The sequence below is a fragment of the Urocampus carinirostris genome, chromosome 4, assembly GCF_059441175.1.
Source record: "Urocampus carinirostris isolate Australia breed hairy pipefish chromosome 4, RoL_Ucar_1.0, whole genome shotgun sequence".
Lineage (NCBI taxonomy): Eukaryota > Metazoa > Chordata > Actinopteri > Syngnathiformes > Syngnathidae > Urocampus > Urocampus carinirostris.
This window is the reverse complement of record NC_142352.1, coordinates 7,011,374-7,038,850: the sequence shown is the minus strand read 5'-3', so window position 1 is coordinate 7,038,850 and position 27,477 is coordinate 7,011,374. Positions and strand designations below refer to the sequence as shown.

At 39.7% G+C, this 27,477-nt stretch overlaps 2 protein-coding genes across 3 annotated transcripts; one reads left to right on the top strand and one right to left on the bottom strand.

The window, feature by feature from the left end:
- The first annotated feature begins 1,174 nt into the window (after positions 1-1,174).
- On the top strand, positions 1,175-22,653 carry shcbp1 (SHC SH2-domain binding protein 1). 2 transcript variants are annotated; one of them, XM_088333141.1, is made up of 13 exons: positions 1,175-1,447; positions 1,548-1,703; positions 4,317-4,432; positions 5,546-5,754; positions 8,279-8,374; positions 8,458-8,688; positions 9,912-10,089; positions 10,595-10,715; positions 15,988-16,119; positions 18,019-18,137; positions 19,737-19,838; positions 21,735-21,876; positions 21,966-22,653. In XM_088333141.1, the coding sequence occupies exons 1-13, from the start codon at positions 1,297-1,299 to the stop codon at positions 22,274-22,276; spliced, it is 2,064 nt and encodes a 687-aa protein (XP_088189267.1). In that variant the 5' UTR covers positions 1,175-1,296; the 3' UTR covers positions 22,277-22,653. The 2 variants fall into 2 exon arrangements, with proteins under 2 accessions (XP_088189267.1, XP_088189266.1); XM_088333140.1 differs by having other exon boundaries at positions 1,545-1,703.
- A 2,516-nt stretch (positions 22,654-25,169) lies between these two features.
- On the bottom strand, positions 25,170-26,306 carry gjd6 (gap junction protein delta 6). The gene has a single exon (XM_088333334.1). The coding sequence runs from the start codon at positions 26,304-26,306 to the stop codon at positions 25,170-25,172; it is 1,137 nt and encodes a 378-aa protein (XP_088189460.1).
- Positions 26,307-27,477: the final 1,171 nt, after the last annotated feature.

Genomic DNA, 27,477 nt, shown 5'->3' with positions numbered 1-27,477 from the left:
GCCTGGTAGCACCCATCCCTCTCCAGGCCAAAATATTGGTATTGTTAAACCCTTAACCACTAGGGTCGTAGGGTCAACATTTTCTGTGGTGTGTCATGGGCAAGTACAGCCTAGTGTCACCCATGCCTCTCCGGGCCAAAATATTGGTATGATTCCCTTAACCACACAGGTCTTAGGGGCACCATTTCCTGTGGTGTGTCTAGGGCAAGTACAGCTTGGTAGCGCCCATCCCTCTCCAGGCCAAAATATTGGTAAGAATCCCTTAACCACTAGGGTCTTAGGGGCACCATTTTCTGTGGTGGGTCTTGGGAAAGTACAGCCTTGGGGAACCCATCACTCTCCATGCCAAAATAAGTGTATGGATCCCTTAACTACTAGGTTCTTAGGGGCACCATTACCTGTGGTGTGTCTTGGGTAAATACAGCCTGGTAGCGCCCATCCCTCTCCAGGCCAAAACATTGGTAAGAATCCCTTAACCTCTAGGGTCTTAGAGGCACCATTTCCTGTGGTGTGTCTTGGGAAAGTACAGCCTTGGGGTACCCATCACTCATCAGTCTATACACTTATGACAGAATAAGTGTATAGACCCCTTAACCACCAGGGTTGTAAGGGCACCACTTCCTGTGGTGTGTCTTGGGCAAGTACAGCCTGGTAGTGCCCATCACTTTCCAGGCCAAGAGAGATAGAAAAAGGGGAAAGAGGCGGTATCATCTTGCAAAACTGTCATCGAATTAGGCTTCATACCAGGTTCAATTCCAAAGTGCGTCCTCCATTTTTCCTTTTAGACAACTTCAACTGAAAACAAAGCATCCAAGCATTCGGGTATGTTTCAACAATCAGTGCAGTAGATATTATATTAAATAATAACAAGTTTAATTCAGACATTACTAGGGGCACCATTTCCTGTGGTGTGTCTTGGGCAAGTACAACGTGGTGGCACACAACCCTCTCCAGGCTAACATTTGCTTCCAAATAATAAATCTAGACGCGGGGTTCTTTTGCAGTTTTTTGTTAGAATTAGAAGTCTAACGGTGACGAAATTATGTGACGATAGGGGGCGGTAACGCACTTAAAGTATGGTGCCGGCCACTGTTAAACACGAAATAGAAGAAAAAGCCAAATCTTCCGTAATGATAGGGGGCGGTAATGCGCCAAAGTGACAGATGTCACCCACCTTTAAACACGAAGAAGAACTTGAAACACTTTTCAAAGTTGTTTATGGGCGTTGATCTTTCAAACTACTTCCAAACTTCGCGCAAATATAAATTGTTTCGTTTGATTTTGTGAACATTTTCAATGGCGGATCCGATAAATGTAGACGCGTCTACTGGTGAATTTACAAACGTTAAGGAGAAGAAAAACGAAATCGCTTCATATTTAGAAGCGCCTGTCAACGAAAACGATGAGAGTACCGATGCTAAATATAATACTCATCTAATAACTCAAGGTATGTGTTATATTTTATTATTTGTCACTTTTGTCTTTATTACACCTTATCCTTCTCTTTTGCGATGTTTTATTTTCCCTTCAAAAAAAAACTAAAGAAGACTGTGGCACAGACAACTCCAACACAGTCAAGGCAGGCACGCAGCTTCAGAGAGAGGAAAACACTCACGGTACCAGATCTGAGTTGCCCAAAACGTTCCAAACAAGCCATCTTCTCTTTTATGAAAGATTCAAAGCCTACCAGGACTACATACTAGGTAAGCACTTGTACCATTGGGCTATTTCAGGTTGGTGTAGATTTATGTATGCAGTGACTGAAAAACAAGAAATGAATTACCATTACTTGTTACTTCATTCAAAAAAGTAATTAAGTTGGCAGGGAACCATTCATATTTCTTGTGTGATCATGAGAGTAGGGCTGTTACAACTAATCGATAAAATTGATTCAAATCGATGATTAAAAGCGTTGGCAGTTTATTAGAGCATTATTTTTCAACCTTTTTTGAGCCAGGGAAAATTTTTTTACTCTGGAAAAATATTGAGGCACACCACCAACCAAAAATGTTATAAAATGACGCTGAACATGATGTTTAATTAAGATATAATTTGTAATACCCCCAGTATTTACAGCACAGATGCTTGACAATGACATAATATTTGCAGAAAATGATTCATAAATGTTTTATAAAATTTTCAATTTTAAAAAGAGATATTGGATCACGGCACACTATTAGATAATCGATTTTTTTATATAAAGTGATTTATGAGCCAACAAGTATGCTAAAATAATACAAATAAGAGTGCACAGCATTCAGTTCTGACGCTGGGATTTGTAGTACCGGCAAAGGCCGCCAAGACTGTTTTTATTCAGAAAGCTTATGATCAATTTTTTAATCCTAAATAGTGAACATTAGATAATTTTACCTTGTTAGTGATTGACTGTTTCATCATGAAACAAAGTTAACAATTTTCAAGAGGACGGACAGTGCTACAGAAGTACAGAGGGGGAAAAAAAATCAGAAAATGAGTAAATAGATAAACTTTGAAAAAAAATGATATTGAGGACATGGGGGCAGCACGGCGGCGCAGTGGTTAGCGCGTGTGCGGCACAGTTATGAGGTCTTGGGAACCTCCTGTGTGGGTTCAAATCCAGCTACCAACCTACCTGTGCGGAGTTTGTATGTTCTCCCCGAGCTTGCGTGGGTTTCCTCCGGGCAATACGGTTTCCTCCCACATTCCAAAAACATGCATTTCAGGTGGACTGGCCGGTCCAAAATTGTCCCTAGGTATGAATGAGCGAGCGAGTTGTCTGTCCCTGTGTGCCCTGCAATTGGCTGGCAACCAGTTCAGGGTGTCCCCTGCCCACTGCCTGATAATTGCTGGGATGGGCTCCAGCACCCCCGCGACCCTACTGAGGATAAGCGGTGCAGCTAATGAGGACATGATTGACTCTACCTAAATTATCGAGCATATATCATTTTAATATTGGGAATGTATCATATCCAAAATTCAACCCCAAAAACAAATTTGTTGTCAAAATTTTGAAAAATTGGTTCGTTTACATCTTTGATGTACAGTATGTATATATTTGTAGATTAAAAATTCAACAAATAATTTAAAACGTATTACACTTTTTTTTATATGATAATTCCAAATATGAATTTATCTTTGGATAATGTGATAGGAAAAGAGTAAATAATGTATTTGCTGGTGTATAGCATACATTTCTATATATTTATGTTTATTGTAAAGTTAATTGACAAACACTTGTATGTTTTTATTGTTTTATATGAGAGAATATTTTGTTGTTTCGAGCACTATTTTTCTTACCGTCCAGAACGTCCATATTTGAATATAGTGGAGAAAATTAAAAATGCTTTAAAGAAATCCGATTCGTTGATTAGTTGGAAAAAAAATAGTCTAAAAATTCATCAATTCTAAAATTATTTGTAAGTGGCAACTACTTGAGAGTTTGATAACGAACAATTACTCGAGACACTCTATATCCATGTTGTCTATGGGCTTAAAAACACTAGAATATTTCGCTGCTGCAATTTGTACCGATTTTGGAGCTCGGGAGACCGGAGACTGGTTACAGAGAAAAGTAAGCGCTCTACTTTGTAACATTTTACTCACAACTCTGAATGCGAGTTCTAGAAAATGTACTTCAAATGCAAGTTTAGCCCGAAAAAACTGCTTGAGTTAAGGGTCATTTCGAAATAATATATAGAAAAAAAATTGATTTTATGTTTTTATTGGTAACATTCACAATGTGGAGTGAAATAAACAAACCTTTGTTATTTCCCCCCAACAAACTGATAAACATAGAACAACTTTCACGTATTTATTTTCAGTGTTTGGCGCAAGTTTTTGGTGTCCATGGTGTTTATTAGCTTAGAGCGGGTGGCATAAGGGCTGCTTTGAGATGGCTAAAAAATGATATTGGATGGATTTTATTTCACAAACTAAGTAGGAATAGAGAAATCTCATATTCCAAGCTTTGACTATGACTCTGTGGCCATGCAACATTTGTCCTGTAAGATCCCCATCTTTTATGGTCTTAATATTGCAAGTGAATGGTAAATGGTCTGCATTTATATAGCGCTTTTCAAGTCAATGAAGACTTCCCAAAGCGCTTTACAATGTGCTTTACACTTACCCATTCACACAAACAGTCACACACCAATAGGGAGTCAGCCATGCAAGGCGCCTACTTGCTTATTACTCTGATTTCCACTTGTATTGGAAGTGGCAGCCCTCACAGTCAACTTTCCTTTTTGTACTTACAGCTTTTCTTTTGCTGACTTTTTGTTTTAAGCCATTTTTTGTATTTCCCTTTCCACTTCTTTATTTTTTCCTTTTAAATTTAGGTGACTGCAAGCCTTCAGAGGTTAAGTCCTTTACTGCTGATTACTTGCAAAAAGTGGTGGAGCCATGCGACTGGCAAGCGTTGTGGTCTTCTGAGTTATTTGATGTTCTAGTGGAGGTGAGAGATTTGATCTGAATTTTACATTGCATTCATACCCATTGTGATGCTTTACATTGCTTAAATGCATTTAATTGTTATTTGACAACTGTTCCTGTCTTGTGGTAAATATTTGTGTCTAATTTATAAAGTAACGTTTAATTAAAACCCCACTGTCTTCCTTATCTTACCAAAAGATGTCCAATTTTGTAGTGGACACCAAAAATGAATCTGCTTTGCATAAGCTCTTCTTGATTAACAGTATATACCGTAAATTCCGGACTATAGAGCGCACCTGATTATAAGCCGCACCCACCACATTTTAAGAGGAAAACCGTTTTGTACATACACAAGCCGCATCTGTATATAAGCCGCATGCGCCCACATTTAAACGTGTAACACAAACACAAAATTAACCCAAACCCGACTTCAAGTCCCGCGATTGAAACTAAATGTCCTTCATTGAAGTCCACAGTCCAAAAATCACAGCCGGCAAAATGAACGGAAAACGATACCGGTACTTAAGGTTTGATGCAGACCTGCAGAGTCCGGGTCCCGTTGAAAGGAATCCAAGGGAAAAAGTGTATATTTCCAAAGGTAAGGGTGGGAAAAATATATCAGATGAACATATTTACTCACGCAACTCCTTTTTCTTTAACCAACTTTTTACCCCCTCTTCTTTCCTTGTCTGTCCCTCACCTTTAGCGGTCCCCACTTAAACTTGGCACCCCGCGTTTGTTCCGCCCCTCATTTTTCGTTCACCCATGCAAAACATATCAGAATAAGTGTCTAAAATAAATACATTACAAAAATATACAGTTGCAATTACATATTATACATGGGTTACACATATTTACAAAGAAAGACTGTACACCGAGAGAGTTTTCAAAGCTTTAACAATAATAATCTAGCTTTGACAGGGCAGTTAATGGTAGCAACACTCGAGCGCCGCTAGCAAAAATGACATAAATTGGCCGCATCACTGAATAAGCCGCAGGGTTGAAAGTTAGGGAAAAAAGTAGCGGATTATTGTCCGGAATTTACGGTATATCTAGCCCAATGGCTCACATGTGTTGTGTATAACACGTAATAATATGTTGGTTCAGATTAACCAATAGATGGATGTAATTCCAGGTTTGCGATGTGGACTTCAGCGATCTGAAGGCTTTTGTGAAGCTAGAGCTTCCTTTGCAGTGTGAGGTCAGAGGAAGTGAAATTAACGAGCAAGCTATAGCAGAGCTGTTGGAGGCAACCCAGTACAAGGTCCCCCTCATGGAACTGAAGGTTGTCTATGAAGAATCTGGGGACTATGATCAGACTGCCTTGGCCATTGAGCATCTCAGGTATGGCTCCTCGTGTCAAGGTTTAAACTTGAGATTGTATTAGGATAAAGAAAAGAACACACTCTTGAGTTGGAATTTGGGTGTTTGATAGCCCTTCCATCCGAGGCGCGTGCTTCCAAGGTCTCGGAAGGAATCACGCTCTGCCTATGGCCAAAGACTCATTAATTGAAAACCTCCGACATAGAACAACACTTTTGATTGGCTTAAGCAAGATCACAAGAATACAAGAAACAAATTGGTTTAGACAGAAAATCAGATATTTAAATGAAGTTAATAATACTGGTCTTTAGATGGCGTGTGAGCATAATAAAGGAGCAGTCAGGAAAGTGAACCTTTTGAAGCACAAAGGGTACAATGGGTTTTTTATAAAGTCAAAGAATGTGGAAAGGGAGGCAAGCTCTTGAGCAGGCTTCCCTGCACTAAAGTGAAGGCCATTTTGATTTAATAGTTGGCGGACTCCAAGAGGGTACATGTTTTGCAAGGATACTAACAGCACCAGGATATAATCTTTGGAGTTATGGTACTTAAGAGGATAAAATGATGTAAAGGCACATTCAAACAATAGTGAAATTACAATTTCGCTTACATCTAGTTCCACCAATTTCCTGTTGAGTGGCGTTTGATTTCTACAGCTTGGCCTGAAAGCCAGCAGGATTTCCGTAAAAGTCAATCTGCTAGCTTGCGTTCTTAGATCTTAAAAAAAACCTGAAGGAATTCTGTGAGATTTTCGTAGAAGCAGGTGTTTGTTGCTCTTGAAAGTTCACATTCCCTAAGAGTTGAAGTGTAAAATTCCTGAGAGTGTCATGAGAAAAAAGCTTGTTGCAATAACAATTGAGTGGAGCACTTGTTTTTACATTTTTATACTTTTATTCATTTTCTTACGACATCAGTAAAGATGTAAAATGCACTTTATGGTGACAATAGCCCTTTTATGTTGTTCAACTTTTCTACATTTCCAGTTTGGGTTCCCACTTTTCTCATCTCATCAGCCATACCGCTTATCCTCATTAGGGTCGCTGGGGGGCTGGAGCCCATCCCAGCCATCTCCGGGCAGTGGGCAGGGGACACCCTCAACTAGTTGCCAGCCAATCGCAGGGCACACGGGGACAGACAACTCTCTCGCTCATTCACACCTAGGGACAATTTGGACCGGCCAATTCACCTGAAATGCATGTTTTTGGAACGTGGGAGGAAACCGGAGTGCCCGGAGGAAACCCACGCTAGCACGGGGAGAACATACAAACTCCGCTCAGGAAGTCTGGAGCTGGATTTGAACCCACGACAGGTTCCCATGACATGAACTGTGCCGCACAAGCGCTAACCACTGCGCCGCCGTGCTGCCCGTTCCCACTTTTAAATGTTCAAATATAACTATGATCATTCACACACTCTGTGTCAGGGGTCGGGAACCTATGAGGACGTTTGGCTCAGAAATTAAATTCTGCTCGTGAAAATCTCCCCTGGAGCGTTTCATTTCTGATTAGCCCAAAGTCGAGTTTGGTGTGAGCATAGCCGAAGTATCACTGGTATCAAAATGGTTCGGTCCAATATATAAAGGGTATAGTCTTTACTTTAGTTTAAAGTAGAAAGTGTCACACCAACAGACTCCGTTTTGGCTGTATGTCGCTATGGAATCCTTTATATGAAAGCTCATTAAACAATCTATGTTCACTGTAGAGACACCTCATAGTGAAAACCCACAGAACCAAACTGTAAACAACCAAAAACACGGACCATTATTTCTTGGGTGAGGGCTGAATGGATCTCTGCACTCATAGCACGCTCCCCTTTCTCTCTTTCAAATGCGCCAACTGCGCTGAAGGGAAATGCATTGTTGAACTATTCGTTTGCAGTTTTTTGTGACATTTTTACAAAAGAACTCTCCTTGCACTTTGTTTTGAAAGCATTATTTACAAACAAAATTAGGCTCAAAGCGAGCCTCAATGGTCCCAACTGCGACAGGGAGACAAGTTTAAAGTGGTATATTGGTTGATATAGGACACAGGCTCCGGCGTTATTTTTATTTCAGAAATGTTATCAAATCGGCAGCACGGCGGCGCAGTGGTTAGCATGTGTGCAGCAGAGTTCTGAGGTCATGAGATCGAACCTCCTGTGTGGAGTTTGCATGTTCTCCCCGTGCTTGCGGGCACTACGGTTTGCTCCCACATTCCAAAAAAACATGCATGTCAGGTTAAGTGGCCGGTCTGTCTCTGTGTGCCGTGCGAATGGCTGGCAACCAGTTCAGGGTGTCCCCTGCCCACTGCCCGAAGATAGCTGGGATGGGCTCCAGCACCCCCGCGACCCTATTGAGGATAATCGGTGCAGATAATGGATGGATGGGTTATCAAATCGTCTAAAGTCACAGTTGAATAGAATGTGCTGAAAAATTAGATTTTGTCTGGAGAGCTGGTTCTGGGGTTTTGCTGAATTTGTCTTTAAATATATTGTATGGCTCTCTCTCAAAAAAATCTAAACATTTTGCTATTTTGGCTCAAGGTTCCCAACCTCTGCTCTATATTTTCAGATTTTTCTACAAGCATATCTGGAGACTCTGGGACGAAGAAGATGAAGACGATGATTTTGACTACTTCGTCCGCTGTGTAGAGCCTCGCCTTAGACTGTAAGTTCAGTGTGTCATTGTAGCGATACAAAATTTCTGAATATTTATCAGATAAATCCTACGAATTGTGCCTTTTACCCCAGATACTATGACATCTTAGAAGAGAGAGTCCCAGCAGGTCTTGTGACAGAATATAAGCTCGTATTGGAAAAATGCGTCCAGTGCTTCCAGGAGTTTTCAATACTGCGCAGCAGCCTCAGCAATGACTCTGATTCCGAGTTGGATAATGTTTCCATGGTAGAGGGTTTGAAACTCAGCGAAGAGCTGGAAACATTGAAACGGAAGTTGTACTTGATTGAGAATCCTTTGTTACGGCAAGTGAATTGACTTATGTTACATGTATTTTCTAGTACCGTAAATTCCGGACTATAAGCCGCTACTTTTTTCCCAAACATTCAACCCTGCGGCTTATTCGGTGATGCGGCCAATTTATGTCATTTTTCTAACGGCCGCCAGCGGCGCTCGAGTACAAAAGGTAAGATTTAGACCGGTGGGATATATGCGCCGAGGAAGACTGCAACTTTTTAGCTTGTGCACAATTTAAATTAGCGTAGACATATCCTCTCCATGTGAATTGCAATAAAAAAGGCACATGACGCAGATTTCAAGCTTAATGCAATCGAGCAGTCCGATGTAGAAGGAAACAGAGCTACTGCACGTAAACTTTGCTTTGCCTGTGTGTTGTTAGCGTGTTTTTGAATAAGGGAGCGTGGGACGACGTCTATATGACAAAGTTTCTTTCCCATACTGGGGAAGACGACTTTGATGACGTCAGTTAAGGGGAGGAAGATGAGGACGGTTTACCTTGATTTCTACAAGTACCGTATATATTTTAACAGACCCGTTAACTGTGTTGCGAGCGTGTTGCTAGTAGCGTTTTGCTACCCTTCACAGGCACGGTTTGGGATGAAAGTTATAATATGATTAAAGCTTTGAAAACTCTCTCGGCGTTCCGTCTTTCTTTGTAAATATGTGTAACCATGTATAATATGTATTTGCAACTGTATATTTTTGTAATGTATTTATTTTAGAGACTTATTCTGATATGTTTTCCATGGGCGAATCAAAAACGGGGGCTGACGGGAAGTGGAGTACAGGTGAGACGTGTTTGTGGACGCGGCGGACAACAGTGGATTTATATTTTTCCCACCCTTACCTTTGGAAATATACATTTTTTTTACTTGGATTATTTTCAAGCGGACCCGGACTCTGCAGGTCTGCATCAAACCTTAAGTACCGGTATCAATTTCCGTTCACTTTGCCGGCTGTGGTTTTTTGACTGGGTACTTTATATTCAGTTACAATCGCGAGTCGGGTTAGGGTTAATTTTATGATTGTGTTACATGTTTTAATGTGGGCGCATGCGGCTTATGTACAGGTGCAGCTTGTGTAAGTACAAAAGCGGTTATCCTCTTAAAATGTGGTGGTTTCGGCTTATAATCAGGTGCGCTCTATAGCCCGGAATTTACGGTGTGTTATTTTCTAGTATGTCCATTATATGTCCTCTTTAATTCCGACACCTATCTTTACCTTCCAGATACGTGCTTGGCTATAAAGGTAATCCTAGACATCAGTTTATCCAAAGCCGCGGTCTAAGGGAGTCTGGTGCTAAAGTTGCACATGTGGTCACATCCTCCTGCACGACAAATCAGCTGCACTCGCTACTAAATGACAAGCTCCTAAGTCACTTTTCTTCGGAGGATACTTCTGTCCAGGTACGCTCATAGCTCTGTGACGGTATTATTTTTGTGAGTGTTGATTCGGGGGTCCCGCAGGGTCTCAAAAATTTGAAAAAGTGTTGAAGTTAATAACCACAAACTAAGGCCTTGAAAAGCAAAGGTCTTAAATTTGGTTGATAATTCTTAAATTAATTTTCCCTGTCTTACCTGTGTGACATGCCCCTATTGATGTGGTCTTATATATCGGATACTCTCAGTATCGGGTGACGGTGTTTGAAATGCTAATCTTGTTAGAAAGCCAAAGAAGTGAGGAATTTGCATAATGTTCTGTACTTGGGAATGTCCCTCCAATCAACATAATTACGTATGGTGAGAACATTATGTTGGCAATACAGTTATGGAGGATCTACTTCGTAATACTGTTGAAGTACCTAAATTGTATACAATTTTAACAATGTTAAACGCAGTAGTTTGTATTCAGTTACAAACACCAAGAGGAGGCTTGGGATTACTATTTTCAATCATGTTTTTGTTTGTGTAGTTCCACAGAGACCCGGTTTCTGCAGTTGATGAATGTCATCAAGGAGACATGGTCTTCGTTCTCCCTGGAGTGTACAATGTTACCAGCTCAATCCTGCTCCCAGACTCGATCACTATAGAGGGTATGCAATCTGTGTTATACGATTTGGGATAATATATATATACAATGGATTTGGAAACTATCAAATGATCCTCACTTTTTCTGTATTTATTAAATTCGAGTTTCATAATTTGCATGCAATACAATTTCCTTGGGGAACAAGGTTGTGAGTCTTACTCATCTACTACAAAATAATTAAATATAATGAATGGAAAGCTTCACATAATTGAATTTGGATTCCAAGTTTTTTGTTTGCAACATTCCAAATTAATTCCCTTCCATAGGCGGGGTGTGTTGTTTTGGGTGTCCTTTAAAAAGTCTAAATTAAATATTTTGTTTATTATTATGTGTTAACCTGCAATTGGCTGGCAACCAGTTCAGGGTGTCCCCTGCCCACTGCCCGATGATTGCCGGAATGGGCTCCAGCACCCCCGCGACCCTACTGAGGATAAGCGGTGCAGCTGATGAGATGAGATGAGATAATAACTTCCATTGCTAAATATTTTGAAAATAAAATCGGTAACGCGAATAAAATGTTAACAATTGCATGAAATTTGAAGGTTATGTTTGTATAACCTGCCAACTCACAAGCGTTGCTATCAAAGTAAGCGTTGTTATGGGATCACAGTATCGAACCTCGAACAATAAAATAGAATAGAATAGAATATACCTTTATTGCCATTGTTACAAAACGGGTTATCATATTTTGACAACGAAATTGGGCATGACACTCCAGTTTCACACATTCACAGTGAGGTAAAAAACCCAAGAAGATAAAGGAACAGAGAAGATAAGGTTATAAAACAAGGAGGATAAGGTTATAGTTATAATTTACAAAATATTTACACAAGAAATGTAGGATGTTACATACAGTTTGGTATCGTAGCAGTAGTATAGTCTTGTTTCGATGCAAGTATCGTCTCAGTATCGATAATGCCGATATTTGAATCGATCCGCCCAAACACTAACTAGAGCACAGCAGAGGCCCGCCTAGGATTTTGAATATGTCCGCCAGGTGTCGCCAAAACCAGACGGGACTGTTAAAGAAACTAAAGCTCTATCTCTTTCAGGCTCTGTCTATCTCTATCTCTCTCTCTTTTTTATTATTTCAGTACTTATATCTTATTTTTTCTTTCTCTCTTTTATTTTCTCTTTCTTACCATTTCTTTCACTCTCACGCTTCCCCTTTATTTTTCCACACTCACTCTTTTTCCTCTCTATCTCTCTTTGACTCTCCCTTTCACTTCTAATTTTTCTTTGTTTCTTTCTCTTACCCTCTTTTTATATATTATGCTCTCTCTATACCACTCCCCTTTTCTTTCACTTTCCTTCTATATCTCTCACTCTTACGTTATCTCCCTTGTTTTCTTTATCTTTCTCTTTGTCTCCCTCTCTCTTTCTCTTAAATCTACCAGGGTGGCCTCCGTGACATTTATTTTCTAGCATGTGGCCCTCAGCTAAAATGTGTTTGACACCCCTGGACTAGAGTGTGCAGTATAGGCTCAAACTTTCAAGCTGGAATTAGAGTCCTTCCTCTTAACCTCTTTGATGAGTTAAAAACTGCTGCCTCTGGTTCTCTGAGTAACACTGCCCCCTAGCGGCTAGAGCTCAAAATAGCACTTCAATCTTCTTCAACCTTTCTCTCTCTCTCTAAAAGATTATGTTGGCCTGGAGAAGGATGGGCTTGGAGATAAATATTTGCCTATTCAAATTTTGACCGAGTTTGCAAGTTGCCCATTAAGGAATCTGAATCGTAAAAATCCAACGGAATGATTGCAAAGTAGCCCGTCTGGTCTAGTATTTAAAGAGCACAGTTTCACAATAGATTATGTGTTAATAGTGCCCAATTGAGTTCAAAGACCCTTTATATATTTATTTTCCCATTGCGCCTATCGGCTTTTATAATGCTTTTATCATCTGTGTTCTGACCACGAAGCGCATTATGCTAAAGGAAAGAAGTGATATCCTGCAAGTGGTCTTGTTTTTTCCTTTATTCCAGGATGAAATTGGTGAAAGTGTAAAAGGACAGTTTTAAATACAGCCCAAATGCCAACCCAAATCCCCAAAAAGATAAAAAAAGGATAAGTCTATTTGAGTGCATCTAAGATTTTCACGTACCGTATTTTCGGCACTATAGGGCGCACCCCCAAAAAATAGGTTTTGGTCCTATATCTTCCATAGATAAGGCGCACCGGATTATAAGGCGCTACAATGGGAACGTCGACAAAACAGTCAGATGATTCAGTCCAACTGATTACCCCCTTAACATTTCCAAAGCTTGCAAAGAAGCAAATACGTGTCGTAGACACGTGCGGATGCGGTGTCCGTACGATGTCACTTAAATGCGTCATTTCAAATATCATTCGGAAGGTTAAAGTCTTGGAATTCAAGAAATGCCAACCATTCCTTAGTTTCTGTTTTCTTTTTCGCTCGCAACTTTACTGTGCATATGACAATAAACACTTGGAATTGAGTTGAATTCACTCAACTCATCACAGCAACATCAAAATCGTTCTAAAGCAAGATACCGGGAAAATATAAAGCCCCATAACTCACCTAAGTTCTCACGTTCAATAATGATACGCAATCATGGTCTTCTTACAACCGTGACTGAAGTAAATCCAGGAGAGTAAAATATTTACAAATACAGACTAATGCAACATGTTTCTTTATGGCGTAGTTAAGCAAGCTTGCTATTCAGTCATCTTTTTCGGCCAATTGCAGGGTTTGTTTTGGCCCTCTAGCGTATCCAAGGCTCCGAATAACTTCAGCCAATAGCGATCGATTTAACAGATGATTGACACATCTTTTTCGGCCAATTGCAGGGATTGTTTTGGCCCTCTAGCCAATCCGAGGCTCCGAATAACTTCAGCCAATAGCGATCAATTTAACAGATGATTGACACATCTTTTTCGGCCATTTGCAGGGTTTGTTTTGGCCCTCTAGCCTATCCGAGGCTCCGAATAACTTTAGCCAATAGCGATCAATTCAAATGATGATTGACACATTGGTTAGCCAATGAAACGCCGGTATATAAATCCCGGCATACACCGCGAACGACTTCGCCTTCGGGGGAAAATCGAGTCGGCGGCTGTTGCGTAAGTTGCGAGACCTTGCGAATTTAATATTGAGCCATATATAAGGCGCACTGTATTATAAGGCGCATGGTCAGCTTTTGAGAAAAATTAAGACTTTTAGGTGCGCCTTATAGTGCGGAAAATACGGTACTTGCGCCTGCAATGATGATTTCAGCCAGACAATGGCGTCAGCAAGTAGAATATTTTGAAGTTGCATACACCAACGTTAATGGGAAAATGTCAATCTTTTTTTTTTAGAATGTAATTATTATTGAGAATTGTTTACCCACCATATTAAGGAGCTGTATAGGATGTCCTCACCACTCTCTATGTGTTCCCTGTATTTGGGTTTTTAGAGGCTCTGTGTAGTTTCGGTCCGCATTGGTTTAACGTTGAATTGAAAATAGTTACTTTTTTAAAGTTTCTTATAGCTAGAAGAGTTAATATCTAATATCTAGTTTGTTTTTTTTGGATTCTGTGTTTGACTTTAAAATGCTCAGTATAAAACAGTTAAATGATAACTATAGAGTGAAAAAAAGGTTGGAATAATATAGTAGTATAATACATTTTTATTAAATAATTTCATGCATAATGTTACATTATTATAAGTAATATAAGGTTAAAGCACTTAAAAATATGAAGAGCCATTTGGGAGCCAAAAAGCCGGCACTTCCTAATGAGCCGAGCTGAAAGAGCCGGCCAGCTCTGAAAGTACCCAAAGTTCCCATTAATACTAAGTTGCGTGTTACAATAACATATGACAACTTATACGTTTTATACATTTTTCTTTTTTTGACAATTTCAATTCGTCTATGTGGAACAGTATAACAATTTTCGTGGGAATTTGTTGTTCGTTAGACCGATCTCGTCTTGCTTATTCCGGCTCTAATCTGATTGTCTTGGTCATTTGTACTGAATTGATAATATTGCCGCACTACACTAGCAAATGTTATCCTGGATAAAGCATTTACTTTTCAAACCTACACACATTTTTTTATTCTACATAGTATGAGTAAAGAAGGCACCTATTTTGTTTTAATTAAACTCTGGTTTACCATGCTTTTGACGAATGCTGTTTTACATGTCCTGGTTATTATTTAATCAAGGGCTGAGTGGTTAGAGAATACAATATACAAATACCCAGTGTGACGTGCAAATGCCCACTGTAGCGTGTTATATAGAATATCTAAATAGTGCTACACAGAATACATATTGCAATAAAATTCGGTAATATGCAATGTAGGGGGTGTGGTTTAATGTGGGCTTTTACTCTGCCGGGTAGAGTTAAAGAGCCTCATGGCATGAGGAAGAAAAGATCTCTTCAGTCTGTCAGCGTGGGGCTTCAGGGTACAAATCCAGCCACCGGACTCCCACGTTCGGAGTTTGCATGTTCTCCCCCGAGCCTCCGTGAGTTTCCTCCGGGCACTACATGTCAGGTCGATTGGCGGTTCCAAATTGTCGCTAGGTATAATTGAGCCTGTGAATGGTGGTATGTCTATGTCTCCCTTGCCCACCAAAAATAGGGTTCCAGCAACCCCTCCAATCCCTAGGATAAGCGGTGCAAAAAAATCCATTTTCAAAGGACTTTTTAAAACGGCAATTGTTAGGTTTAAGTCCCCAACATTTTTAATAAAACGCTCTGAAATAAAAGAAGACATAGAGAATCGGTCATTGAGAATTGGTTATTTTATTAATCATTATAATGAGAGCGGCGGAGACCGGGCTGTTACAAATCTCCTCGCTCACTCTAAAGAAATCTCCGATCCCTCCCTTCTTAAGGTTCGCACTGTTGCTACGCGGAGTTAATTAATCTTCTTTCGCACGGCCTGCTTTCCACCCGATGATGACAGCTGGCCTCTGTCCTCCTTTCTTCTTAAAAACAACTTGAGTTATTGCATATTCCAGGTCAGGGTGCACCCACTGGTATGTGAGACAGACTGCACAGAAACAACTCATGGCCTTGAAGAACAGCTTACAAACTGAAAACTCTACAAAAAGGGTCGAGAACACTTATAACATATTAATGTCAACTGTAGGATAAATATATGTATATAATTCCAACAGCAATTTGGTATTGGGGTTGTAGCTTGAGAAAAGGTACATACACTATATCCAATATATTCCGTTGGCTACTTTCCAGATGTATTGTATTTGCATACATACTGTAGTTTAATAAAAGCTCTAACTGCTACGTTAACTTTTTGTATTACCTCCTAGGATTTGGACCTCCTGATGAAGTGGTGATTGTGAAGAAGTACACTGGAGATTCCTTCGTTGTGTCCACTGGAGCTGATGTCAAAATGGCCAACATTAAATTCATTCAGTCTGACGCAATTGACGGAATTTTATGTAAGTGATTAGTTTGAAAACACAAAGCCTGAGAACATACAATCCTTTAGTAATTGAAAGTAATGACTACATCTAGAAAAGTTGAAGTTGGAGTTAAGGTTTAACTTTTGACACAAAGAGATCTGAGTGGGACTGCATTAATATGCACCCATCTGAGTGTTTTTAATACTCAAACCTCCAATTTAATTCCTATTACTATTCATTTAACAATTAAAGTCAAATTGTTGTAAGTACAGGAAATTGTTTCCAGGTCAAGTAAATACAGGGAAGTATTTTTTTTAAACCTTAAGGAATCATAGGGTTTTTTCTGCCCAAAATACAACGGTGATAAAGTGATACCAGAAATTGCAGGCTATTAAATTTTACTGAAAAAAAAGAATAGAATATGAAAATGTCTGTTTTTTTCCGGGCTGTTCCTGCAAAATGAAGTTAATTGGTCCGACATAAGAGGGAGTTCTTTTTATTGATACACAATTTCAACAGGAGACTCAGCGAATCAAAGATGTGCGTGTGTCTTTATAGTTTTCAACATAGCACGTGTACCCGGTTTGGCCCCGTCCCTTTTCACGCCTGAAGGCGTACATGCCCAGGGTTCCGTCCTTATTTGGAAGTGTTTTTAAGTTTATGCCAGTTTATGTCACCTTGCCCTTTGCCGTTATCTCGTCCTCCCTTGAGGAGGGTTGTTTATACTAATTCGTCCACCGAGACCTTCGCGAGATGTAAACAACATTTCTCCCAACTGTAAGCAAGTCTTTCTACATTTCTTTCTAAATGTATGCAAATCTATTCTACAAATGCAAGTTTATTTTCTACAACAGTTTTACTAACATTGAGTTCTGCGGGTCGGAACACACCGAAATAGAAGCATTTTATCCTCGCCTGGATTTCTTTTTGCAATCAAATGCCTGCAAAAGAGTGTAGAATGGGTATCTTAGCTGAAAAACAGGTGAGACAATAGCTTGCAGCCTTACCTGGTACCTTGTCAAATTTGACACATTTTTCTAATGGTAGGTCTAGGCGTTTCCAAAAGTGGCCATTTTGGAGACAGCCCTTAAAACTTCGTGTATTTCACTTCGGCCAATTTTTAAAAGTTTGACTTCTCTTTCTAAATGTAAATCCATGATTTTGCACACTCGCGGGTAATAACGGTGCTAAAAACGAATCGGGATTAGCTTTGCACACGATTACCTTCAGCCCTGATTTGAATACACGCAGTAAATGTGTACATATTTACTCTGGGAATTAATTGGCTAGCCAATGTGTCAATCCACATTTGAATCAGTCCCTATTGGCTAAGGACTTTTGAAGCTAAATTAGTAGTGACCTTATTTTCAATACAGGCCCTCAAACGTTGTCACAGGCTATGGACCGTGAAAAAAAGCTTGCAATTGGACAAAAATAATGTCAATCAGAATGTTTTAAGGATAATGGTTGTATCGGAAGTCGTTTGACGAGTCTGTTTATTATAAAACGGACGTATGAAGCCAAACAGAGGGGTACAACGAAGCTGGCTAAACATTGCTAAAATGCTTTCGGGTGGATTTTTTTGTCGGCATTATAGTGTGATTTGGGGTAAATATTTTACACTGTTGGATTCGCTGTATTTACCTTGTGAAGACACGACAATAGAATAGAATATACCTTGCTTATCATTGTTACAAGATGAGTTGAACATATTGTGACAACAAATATGGACGTGGCACTCCAGTTACACATATAGACTGTAACATTGTTTACCAATGTGCCGAAATGTTAAGGGGTTAATTTTCTGGTTTGTTTCGGGCGCGGTCCATGTTAGTTGGGTCGGGTTAGGTGTGAATACTTGCAGGTGGGGTCGGGCTGTATTATTGTTATCAGGCCCAATATTACTTCTAATCTGTTACCTGTTTGGTTGACCAGGTGTCAGAGAGGGAAGTATGTCCATGGAGAATTGTGTGCTTCAGTGTGAGACCACGGGAGTGGTCGTCCAAACATCTGGCCAACTTACGATGAATAGATGTGATCTCTATGGATCCAAGGTATTTGGCCCTATATGAGAATCTATGTGCTGTGTTCATCCATGGTAAAGTTGGTAACATTTTAACTGGTATAGCAAAACAAAAGCCATACCCTTTTACTAGGGATGTACAATAGGGTGGTCCTTATTTTTCGACTTTTAAAATTTCATGCTCTGACCCGTTGAATATGTTCCAATATATACAAAACGTAATTAGGCAAAGTTTCATCAAAATCAAAGGATATTTAGAGGTCGCTCAAGGCCTCTGAAATTTTGGTATGAAAAATAAGGATTTTTCGCACATTATATCAGACCTAGTGTACAAAGTTACTTGTAACTTTTCTTGTGTTACAATTATAAGCAATGGACTGAAATTGGATGTTCTAAAACGCCGTACACATAGGGTTAAGATTTCCGTTTTTTCTCGAAAATTGCCAAAATTTTACCATTTTGGGAAATTTCAAAGTCGTTGAGCTACCTCTAAATATTATCCAAATTGTTCAAAATTGCACACAGTGTGTTTTTATCGATATAAGAACATATGCGGGGGGTCAGAGCCCAATATTTCAAAAAAAAAAAATTCGACCCCCATTAAGGACCACCCTAATGTACAATCATCAGGTTGATATTTGCCAGGCTCCTAACTATGACCTCACGGTTATTGTCCAGATAGCAAAAAAATTGACCTGATAATCGGTCACTCCGAGCTGCGCTATAATAATCAATCAGTCCACACTCCTTGTTTTTAAAATTCCGATATTTATGTACCACATTATGACGTTTTGATTTTCTACTCCGCAACGTGCGCTTGAGAAGCATTGTTGTGATAGTATCAGCTTCTAAACTTTAGTGAGTACAGTAATCTCTCGTTTTTGCCAGGGTGTGCGTTCAAAAAGCGTCTCGCCATAGACTAAACCTGTATATTAGAAACCTTTTTGTATTTATTTAATTTTTTTACATGTATGTTTTACCGAACAAACCCTATTTACAGGCTCAAGTATGTGTTTAACAAATAAAAGTACTGTAAGCATGGTTTTATGAATAATTTATGTACTGTCAAGTTATAATATTCTAAAACAATCAAGCAGTTTTATTACTCAACTGTATTAAGAACATGATCCTATTTACATGACCCTTTGCCCCCATCATGAGGACGTTATGGAAAACTACATTTACTGTCCAGTTCTGTCCGATAGAAACCATATATTTTTCCATTATCAAACATTTTAGGAGAGACAGGAGCCACTAGGGTGAACCATAGACCCGCATGTGGCTCCAGAGTAAGTTTAGCACATGGAGAAGTCCAACTTTGTTGGCGATATACTCAATCTTCAGCTTTTTGCTGCTTTTGTGGGTTTTGTTGACATGATGGTTTTGAGAGAAACCTGAAAATGAAAAAGTTACACTTGGAAATAATTGATTTATTCCTCTGTTTTTATTTTTGTAAAAAATGTAACACAAAGTTGGTCTCTAGAAACAAGATTTCAATGTAGGGAAAACATATTGTGCAACCCTGGTTTTTGAATATCTAAATTAGGAAAAGCGAAATGATTTCATATGAGTTTAAATAGGATTTTATGTAATAAAAATAACGCATGCCTTGTTGTGTAAATCTATGCAGGGGGCTGGTATTGAGATTTATCCTGGCAGCATGTGCACTCTGGTTGGCAATGGCATCCACCATTGTAAGGACGGGATTCTCATTAAGATGAATGAACCAATGGTAGGTAAACAGGCTTTTTTACCAGGGTTCTTGAACTTGTGGACCTCAGGTCACACAATAAATAAAGGACTGAAAGTTTATGTTATTGCAGCCCATATGAGTTTGACGAAGTGTGCAGGTAAACAAAGGGAAAAAACACTTGTTTTTTATTGTTTTATTTTATAGAATACTATTTTTCTAAAATACTTCCATGCTACACGAACAAAAAGCTGCAGGGACAAGCATGAAATTACTCTCCACCCCACCTACACCCTTTTCTGCTTCATAATGTATTGTGCGTCCTGAAACAGAAAGATAAAAGCATAAAGTAAGATAAAAGCATATAGGCGCGGTGGGAGAAACAATTACAGTGGAACTTCGGTTCTAGACCATAATTCGTTCCAGAACCCTGTTCGAAAACTGATTTGTTCGATCACCGAAATCATTTTTCCCATTAAAAATAATGTCAATCGTTTTAATCCGTTCCAACACCCTGAATGTTTACCTTGAATGTTTAACGTAAACATAAAACTAACCCGGGCTAATCGTAGGTTCGCGTTATCGTAATCTTCCGTACGAAAGATTACGCTAACATGAACGTGTAAAAATAAAAAAATCAGATCGTTTACAAGTCATTTAGCACCCGGGTCTCCACAACATGTGGTGTGCGGTTCATTGGAAGGGGGCTCCGTTCCAACACCCTGAATGTTTAACGTAAACTTAAAGCTAACCCAGGCTAATCGTACGTTCGCGTTATCGTAATCTTCCGTACGAAAGATTACGCTAACATGAACGTGTAAAAATTAAAAAAAAAATGATAAAGAAAAGCATTATGAATAGGATTTCTTACCTTTGTGGTGGTCAGCAGAAGGCAAGGCGCTCGCACACCTCCTTCATATTTTGCTATTATTTCTTTCTTAAATGCAATAGTTGTACGCACTACTTTTCTTTTTTCACCTGTAGCAACTTTGCTGCTTGCTCTGACTTTCTTCGGAGGCATAATAAGGGGCTAAAACACCCGTATGCCGCTCAGCATGGTACCCTAGCGTAGGCACTCACGCATTACCGGCGTTCAAACTCCAATTTTTAGAGAACCGGCTTTTTTGGCTCAACTCATTCAAGAGAGCCGGCTCTCAAACGGCTCACTTGCTTTGATGCATTATCTCATCTCATCTCATTAGCTGCACCGCTTATCCTCAGTAGGGTCGCGGGGGTGCTGGATTACGAATTACTATATTGTATAAAGAAGTTAAGAAAAAAAGGAAGTATAAAAGGAGAAAATGAAAAAAAGACAGGTTTGTGGTTATCCCTTTAATCGGTATATTACCAACAGTAATTTGATGCAGAAAATGAATTCATAATTTGATGATTAAAACTGAATGAATATATAGATTTGTATTATATATTTGTCACCAATTTACAATTTCAACCTGGATAACACTAAATTTTGGGGACCCATAGATCTCTGTTGGGACTAATTCACTGTGTGAATATAACTTGTTTTTATATTCCTAAATATGAAAACAATCTTTCACACACACACACACATGAAGTAACGTTTCAATAATCAGTCTAATTGCATCTCTTGTACGTTTATCAGTCGCATTTCCGGTGTATTTTTCTGTTTCCTGTGTGAATAAAGTTAGCTTCTCACACGGGAGCAGGGAGTTCGGCCGAGGCACTCGCCCGGAGTGGGCCACCGGACAGTGCTCTCCGCTTGGGAATTTTAAATACCTTAATGCTTGTTTTTATTTGAGTAATTTTGCCAACATAGAGTTTATATAAGTTTTAACTTTGACAGGACCCATAGATTTTTGAGCATGCGAGTCCCCGGGACTCATCACTTTTCAGAGGTAAAATAAACACTGTTGAAGTGCTAATTCCTGCAAATAATCTGCTTATTTTCCTGATTTACAGGACTCGCTTAAACCGGAAGTGATCCCTACTATCACAATGAATAACAATGTGATTCATAACAACGAAGGCTACGGGGTGATTCTTGTGAAACCCGCCCAGGCTAAAGACCGCAACGTTCATCTTCATAAAGGTGCTCTTAAAGGTAAAGAACTCCTCTTTGATTTCTATGTTTTTTTAAACACCAAGTCTTCAAAAAATGTCATATTCATAAATAAAACCATTTCTTTTTAGATGACCAACTCCAAGGTGCCGAGCATGTATTTGAAGGACAACAGGAAATAGTCCCAGGCCAGGTTGCAACTCCAAACCAGATTACGAGCAGTTCAGAAGGCGATCCACTCAAATTGGCAGAAAACACACATACAGCCCAAAACACAAACTCCGCAAGGAATTGGCAGTTCAGTCGTCAGCTTAGCGTTAACAAGCACACATCCTGCGCCATTAGCTTGGAAGACTTGACCGCTCACAAGATTTTCATCTCCATTGAGGGAAACCAGTTCAAGCGCAACGGTAAAGGCGATTTTGGCACTTTTTTATACTAGGGAATCAGAATGGAGGAGGATTAACACACATATAGATATTTATATAAGTACTTTTTAAACTTTCTTTATTTTATTTTTACATCTGACATTTGGGTATTAAACCCTTGACATTAACATCATGTCAGCTCACCAGAAGAATAAAACTTTTCATTTTTCTTAACTGTCGCCAAAACCATGCTCCCTATCATCAAAAGGCTTCTCTCCTGTATTCTTTCGACAGCTAATGAATGTATCGTGCATTTGCTCCTTGTAGGATTTTGACAAAAATATTGTAGTTCATGCCAAAATCTACTTTTTATGCAACACATGTAAATAGTCAAAGTTCTCATGGTGACTACAAAAAAATCATTAAATCCTTTATGCAGTGACTGCCTAACGTCTTGCGTTTGGGTCCTGTGTTCTTCAGGGATACTAGTTTTGTTTTAAACAAAAAGAAGACCATTACCCCATTGTGCCATTTAGATGCCAGATTTGAACGAATGAATGAATGAATGCAAACTTTATTTCGAACATTAGAAAATAAAAACAGGACAAAAAACAATCACTCAAATAGAGAATTCCCGAGGCAATTGTGAGAGTTGTGATGGATCTGGAAGATGATGGTTGAGAACCGGTAGCGTTGAGTTGTTTGCATTTAAATGTTAGCATAAAGTTATCAACTCAGAGAGATATATTTGTCATTTTAAACTTGGTTGACCCACATTAAATTTAACCATGGGTTTATGGTGAGTGCTAACGAGTGGATGAGTCGTTAGCATCTGAATGTTAGCATGACTCTTTAGCATGACTTGTTTGCATTAATGCGTTAGCATGTTGATGTTAGCATAATTTTTAGCACAGTTTGTTAGAATGAAGCAGTTAGGATTTAGCTGTTAGCCTAATACGTTAGCATGTTACCGTTAGTATTTAGCTGTTGCCTTAACTCGTTAGCATAATTTGTTGGCGTGCAGCTTCTAGCACAGACCTGGGCGCTCCGGTCCTGCATGATTTTTGAGGTTTCTCCGATCCAATACAGGTGATTCCAATCACCAGTATCGTTAACGAGCACTTGCTAGCTTGCTAACGAGGTTATAATTTGTATCATCTGAGTTAAAGAAGAGCAAACTACAAAATCTGGCAGGACGTATGGCCCTCCAGGACCGGAGTGCCCAGGTCTGTAATCTAGCATGTAGTCGTTAGCATAACTTTTTAGCAGTAGCAGTTAGCAATCAGCCGTTAACATAACTTGCTAGGATGTAGCCGTTAGCAAAGGTTGTTGACATATAAATGTTCAAATTTATCCGTTAGCATAATTTTTTTTAACATTTAGCTATTAGCATTTGGACACTAGCATCACTTGTTAGCATCTCGCAAGCACAACTCATTGCCACTGTGCTTACCTTCCCTGGTAATTATATTTTACAGATAGCTCCTCTTGTGTCTAATATAACAAAATCTCACGAATATACATAATACATAGGTCAGATATCAGTAATTATAACAATAGTCACATATTTTATACACAAATCATTGTAGTACCCATCTATTTACGTTATAATCCTACTAGTCACTAAATATCCTTGTGACACCAATGATAATAACAACAATAGCAATAATAACAGTTTTGATATAATAATAGTAGCAATAACAACAAGGTTAACTAAAGTTGTAAACACAGTATTTCCAATCTTAAGTATCACTCATACACCATTTTCTTCATCTCTGTATTCTGCCAGTCATGTTTTTTTGTATTTATATTTGAACACGTGAATAGTCGGACATTGTTTTGATCCCGTCTTGTAAATTGTTCCAAAGTTTGACTCCACACACAGACACACACATACTTTTCCTGGTGGTTCTCACCTTAGGGATTATGAATTTACTACAGCCCCTTAATTTATAATTTCCTTCTTGCCTAATGAATAATTTTTGGATGTTTTCTGGCACTGTGTTTTTGTTGACCTTAAATTGCAGTTGTGAAGTAAAAATCTTTCTAAATCATCCAATTTTAATAATTTGGATTGTAGGAATAAATTATTAGTATGATCCAGATATCCTACCCTGTGTATGGTTCTAATTGCACATTTTTCTTATCCAAGTTTGGTCAAAGTTGGAAAAAGATGCTACATTTAGTCTGAGTTCACTAATCTATGCAGGGAGAATGGCCTACCAGACAATCGCAGCAGCAAGCGATAACTGTTACAGTATGTGTTGCGTTCCTTGTAAGGCATTAATAAGTCTTTTAATATTTTTCGGCTCCAAATATGTTTTGTTGTTGTTGTTTTTTTTTGTTTTTTTTTTGCCAAATAGTTTTTCTATATTTTGGCCTACCAACCCCTGGCCTAATCAATCCATAAGTCTCTTGACCTCAACATGATTGATAATCAGTGGACTTGGTTCAGTCTCATGAAGAAATTCACCAAAATAATTTCCCATAACACTCAATAGGTGGCTTACTCAATATTTATGACATTCAAGTCAAGTATCTAAAGGGCACAGTTTTAACAATTAAAACCCGCAAAACAAACTGTAAATGTTAACTCCCCAAAATGCCAGCCAAGTACACAGAGCAATTTGATTGGGTAAACTGAGCCATGCACACAGCACACTCCCGTCTGCCCACCAAAGGTAAATATGTCAGTATCCTCATTTGCAGTATTTTGTGACATTTTTACCAAAGAACTTTGCTTGCACTTTGTTTTGAAACTGTGATTTATGAAAAAATCTGATCTGATGATCTTAAGTAATTGCGTTAAGAAGACAGGTTTAAAATGTTTTAAACTCTGGCCTGCAATTTCTACAGTATGTAACAATAATTAGGCACTAAGGCTCCCACAATGTCTTATAACTCACTTAAAACATCAACATCTCCCAAAATCAACGTGTCCAATTGACCAGTCTCTGACAATCCCAGCTAGATCCAAACTTCTGTGCCCCTCTGCTTTGAGGCCCGTTTTACCTTCTTGCTTTTTTCTGTCCTGTTTGGATGCACAAGTTCTAATTCCCGAAGCCCTTTCGCCTTTCTCATTTTGCCGAAATTGACCATGCATAAGTTTTCTGGTTGGTGACCCATGACCAAGTCCAAAGTAGGAAGTGAAACAGTACTTGGCGCATCCTTGTAGACACAAGACGACGCAAAGGAAGGTGTGTCAGTTGAGGAGATCTTAAATCCCCTGGTTTCTGGGCAATGACCACAAGACTCCTCTTCTCTCTTCTTCACCGCTTGTCGGATCTTCTTCCACCCCAGGTGGGTGAGCTCAAGCAGGTTGAGCAAAATGCAGAAAACTCCCACACAGAACATAAACTGTAAGAAGATCGTCTTCTCAGTAGGTCTGGAAATGTAGCAGTCTACTGGCTGGCGGCATGGGTCGGAGGTGCACAGATAATGGACCGGCACCTGAAAGCCAAAAAGCTTCCACTGGGCCACCACAAAGCCCACCTCTAGAACGGTTCTCAGGCACACATGGAGGACATAACATTTTGAAAGGACTCCCAATGGTACAGCCTGAGCTTCCGCAGATCCGTCTCTGTTGTTGAAAACCTGAGCCGCCATGTTTTGGGGGTTTACACACCGTAGTCTCTGCGTGGTTATATCATGAAGGACATCCACTGGACCATGATCTCCACGCCTGTGGGAGCAGATGGAGCAGCTGTCTGTGTCACATACCTGCCCATCACAGCCGCCATCCGGGCATACCTGCCCCGAGAAAGCTTTTTCCGCCTGCTGGATCGTCTTTTGAGGGACTTTGTCTAAATTGTGCCACGTGTAAATGATAAAAAAGAGGGAGGGCGTGGAGACGCTGATGATGTGAAAGACCCAGAAGCGAGGTTGGGAAATGGGCGTGAAGGCATCATAGCAGACGGTCACACAACCCGGCTGCAGAGTGTTACACACGAACATCTCTTGCTCGTCGGTGTAAACGTCTTCGGTCGCCACGGCGATGACCAGAAGTCGGAAAATGACCATCACCGTGAGCCAGAGACGCCCGATCATGGTGGAGTGTTGGTGGACCGCATCCAGGAGACGTTTCAGTAAGGTCCACTCCGTCATGACGCTCTCCGGGCAAGGGTTCTCTTGATCCAGCCACCGCTCCTTGAGTTTCAGCTACTCCCAGTAAGTGAAACGCAATTAAAAACAACCCTATTCTGCAATATCTTACCAAACATTTTTTTCCAAAGAAGAAATTCAGTAGATCCACACTCAAAAGTGCTTTGCAGGTCTTCAGTTTAGTGTTCCTGATAGAAGCTTCAGTCACACTATGACCCTTCTAAGATGTGGGCCTGGCTAGTAAGAGACCTCCGCCGTCTTACTTGGATAAAGATGTCACTCAGCTCACACATTTATCTCTTGTCTTTCAAGTCCATTTAAAACCAAGTGGCAGGCTGCTTCCTCCAGTTGAGCACCAACAGATAACCGCCACTAACATTCTTCACTGATTAGCCGGCCAAAAGCTAAAGAGCTCTTCCATGTATAGGCTCGTGTCAAAGGCTGCCAGACGACAAAGAGATTTAGTCTGACTCTTAGAAAACCATACTGTGACGTTTTAAATGTGAGACGTGGTTCGCAAAACACGATTTGTCTGTCCCATCAACAGGTAGCATAAAAACTGTGTTCTTTGACTAGAAATGCGCAATAATCCCTCCGTTTGCTAATTTACTCAAGTCAAGTCACGTTTATTTGTATAGCACTTAATCACAAAGAGTCTCAAAGGGCAGCACAGACCACAGATTATTGCAAACCACAGACTATTATGACACCATCCCCTGATCTAAAACCTACATGAGGGCAAGGGAAAAACTCAAAAACCGCAACATGAGGAAAGTGAAGGAACCTTGAGAAGGGGCCACACATGAGGTAATCCTCCTTCCAGGACGACCAGGCTGCAATGGATTTTGCAATAACGATTAACAAATATTGTCAACGTAAAATTTAGGTTCTTCATATTCTACGGAATAGAAGTGTGTTTTCAGCCTAGATTTAAACAGTTCCACTGAGGTTGCAGATCGAATCTCAGGGGCGAAAGCATTCTACAGCACTGGTGCCCGAATGGAGAATGCTCTCCAACCTGCGGTTTTCTTCTTGGCTCCGGACCGGAACATAGGGGGAATTACATCTGAAAGAAATAAGGGAGCAAGTCCATGCATGATTTTGTATACTACCAACAGAACCTTAAAATCACATCTTATGTTAACAGGGAGCCAATGCAGGTTAGCTAAAATCG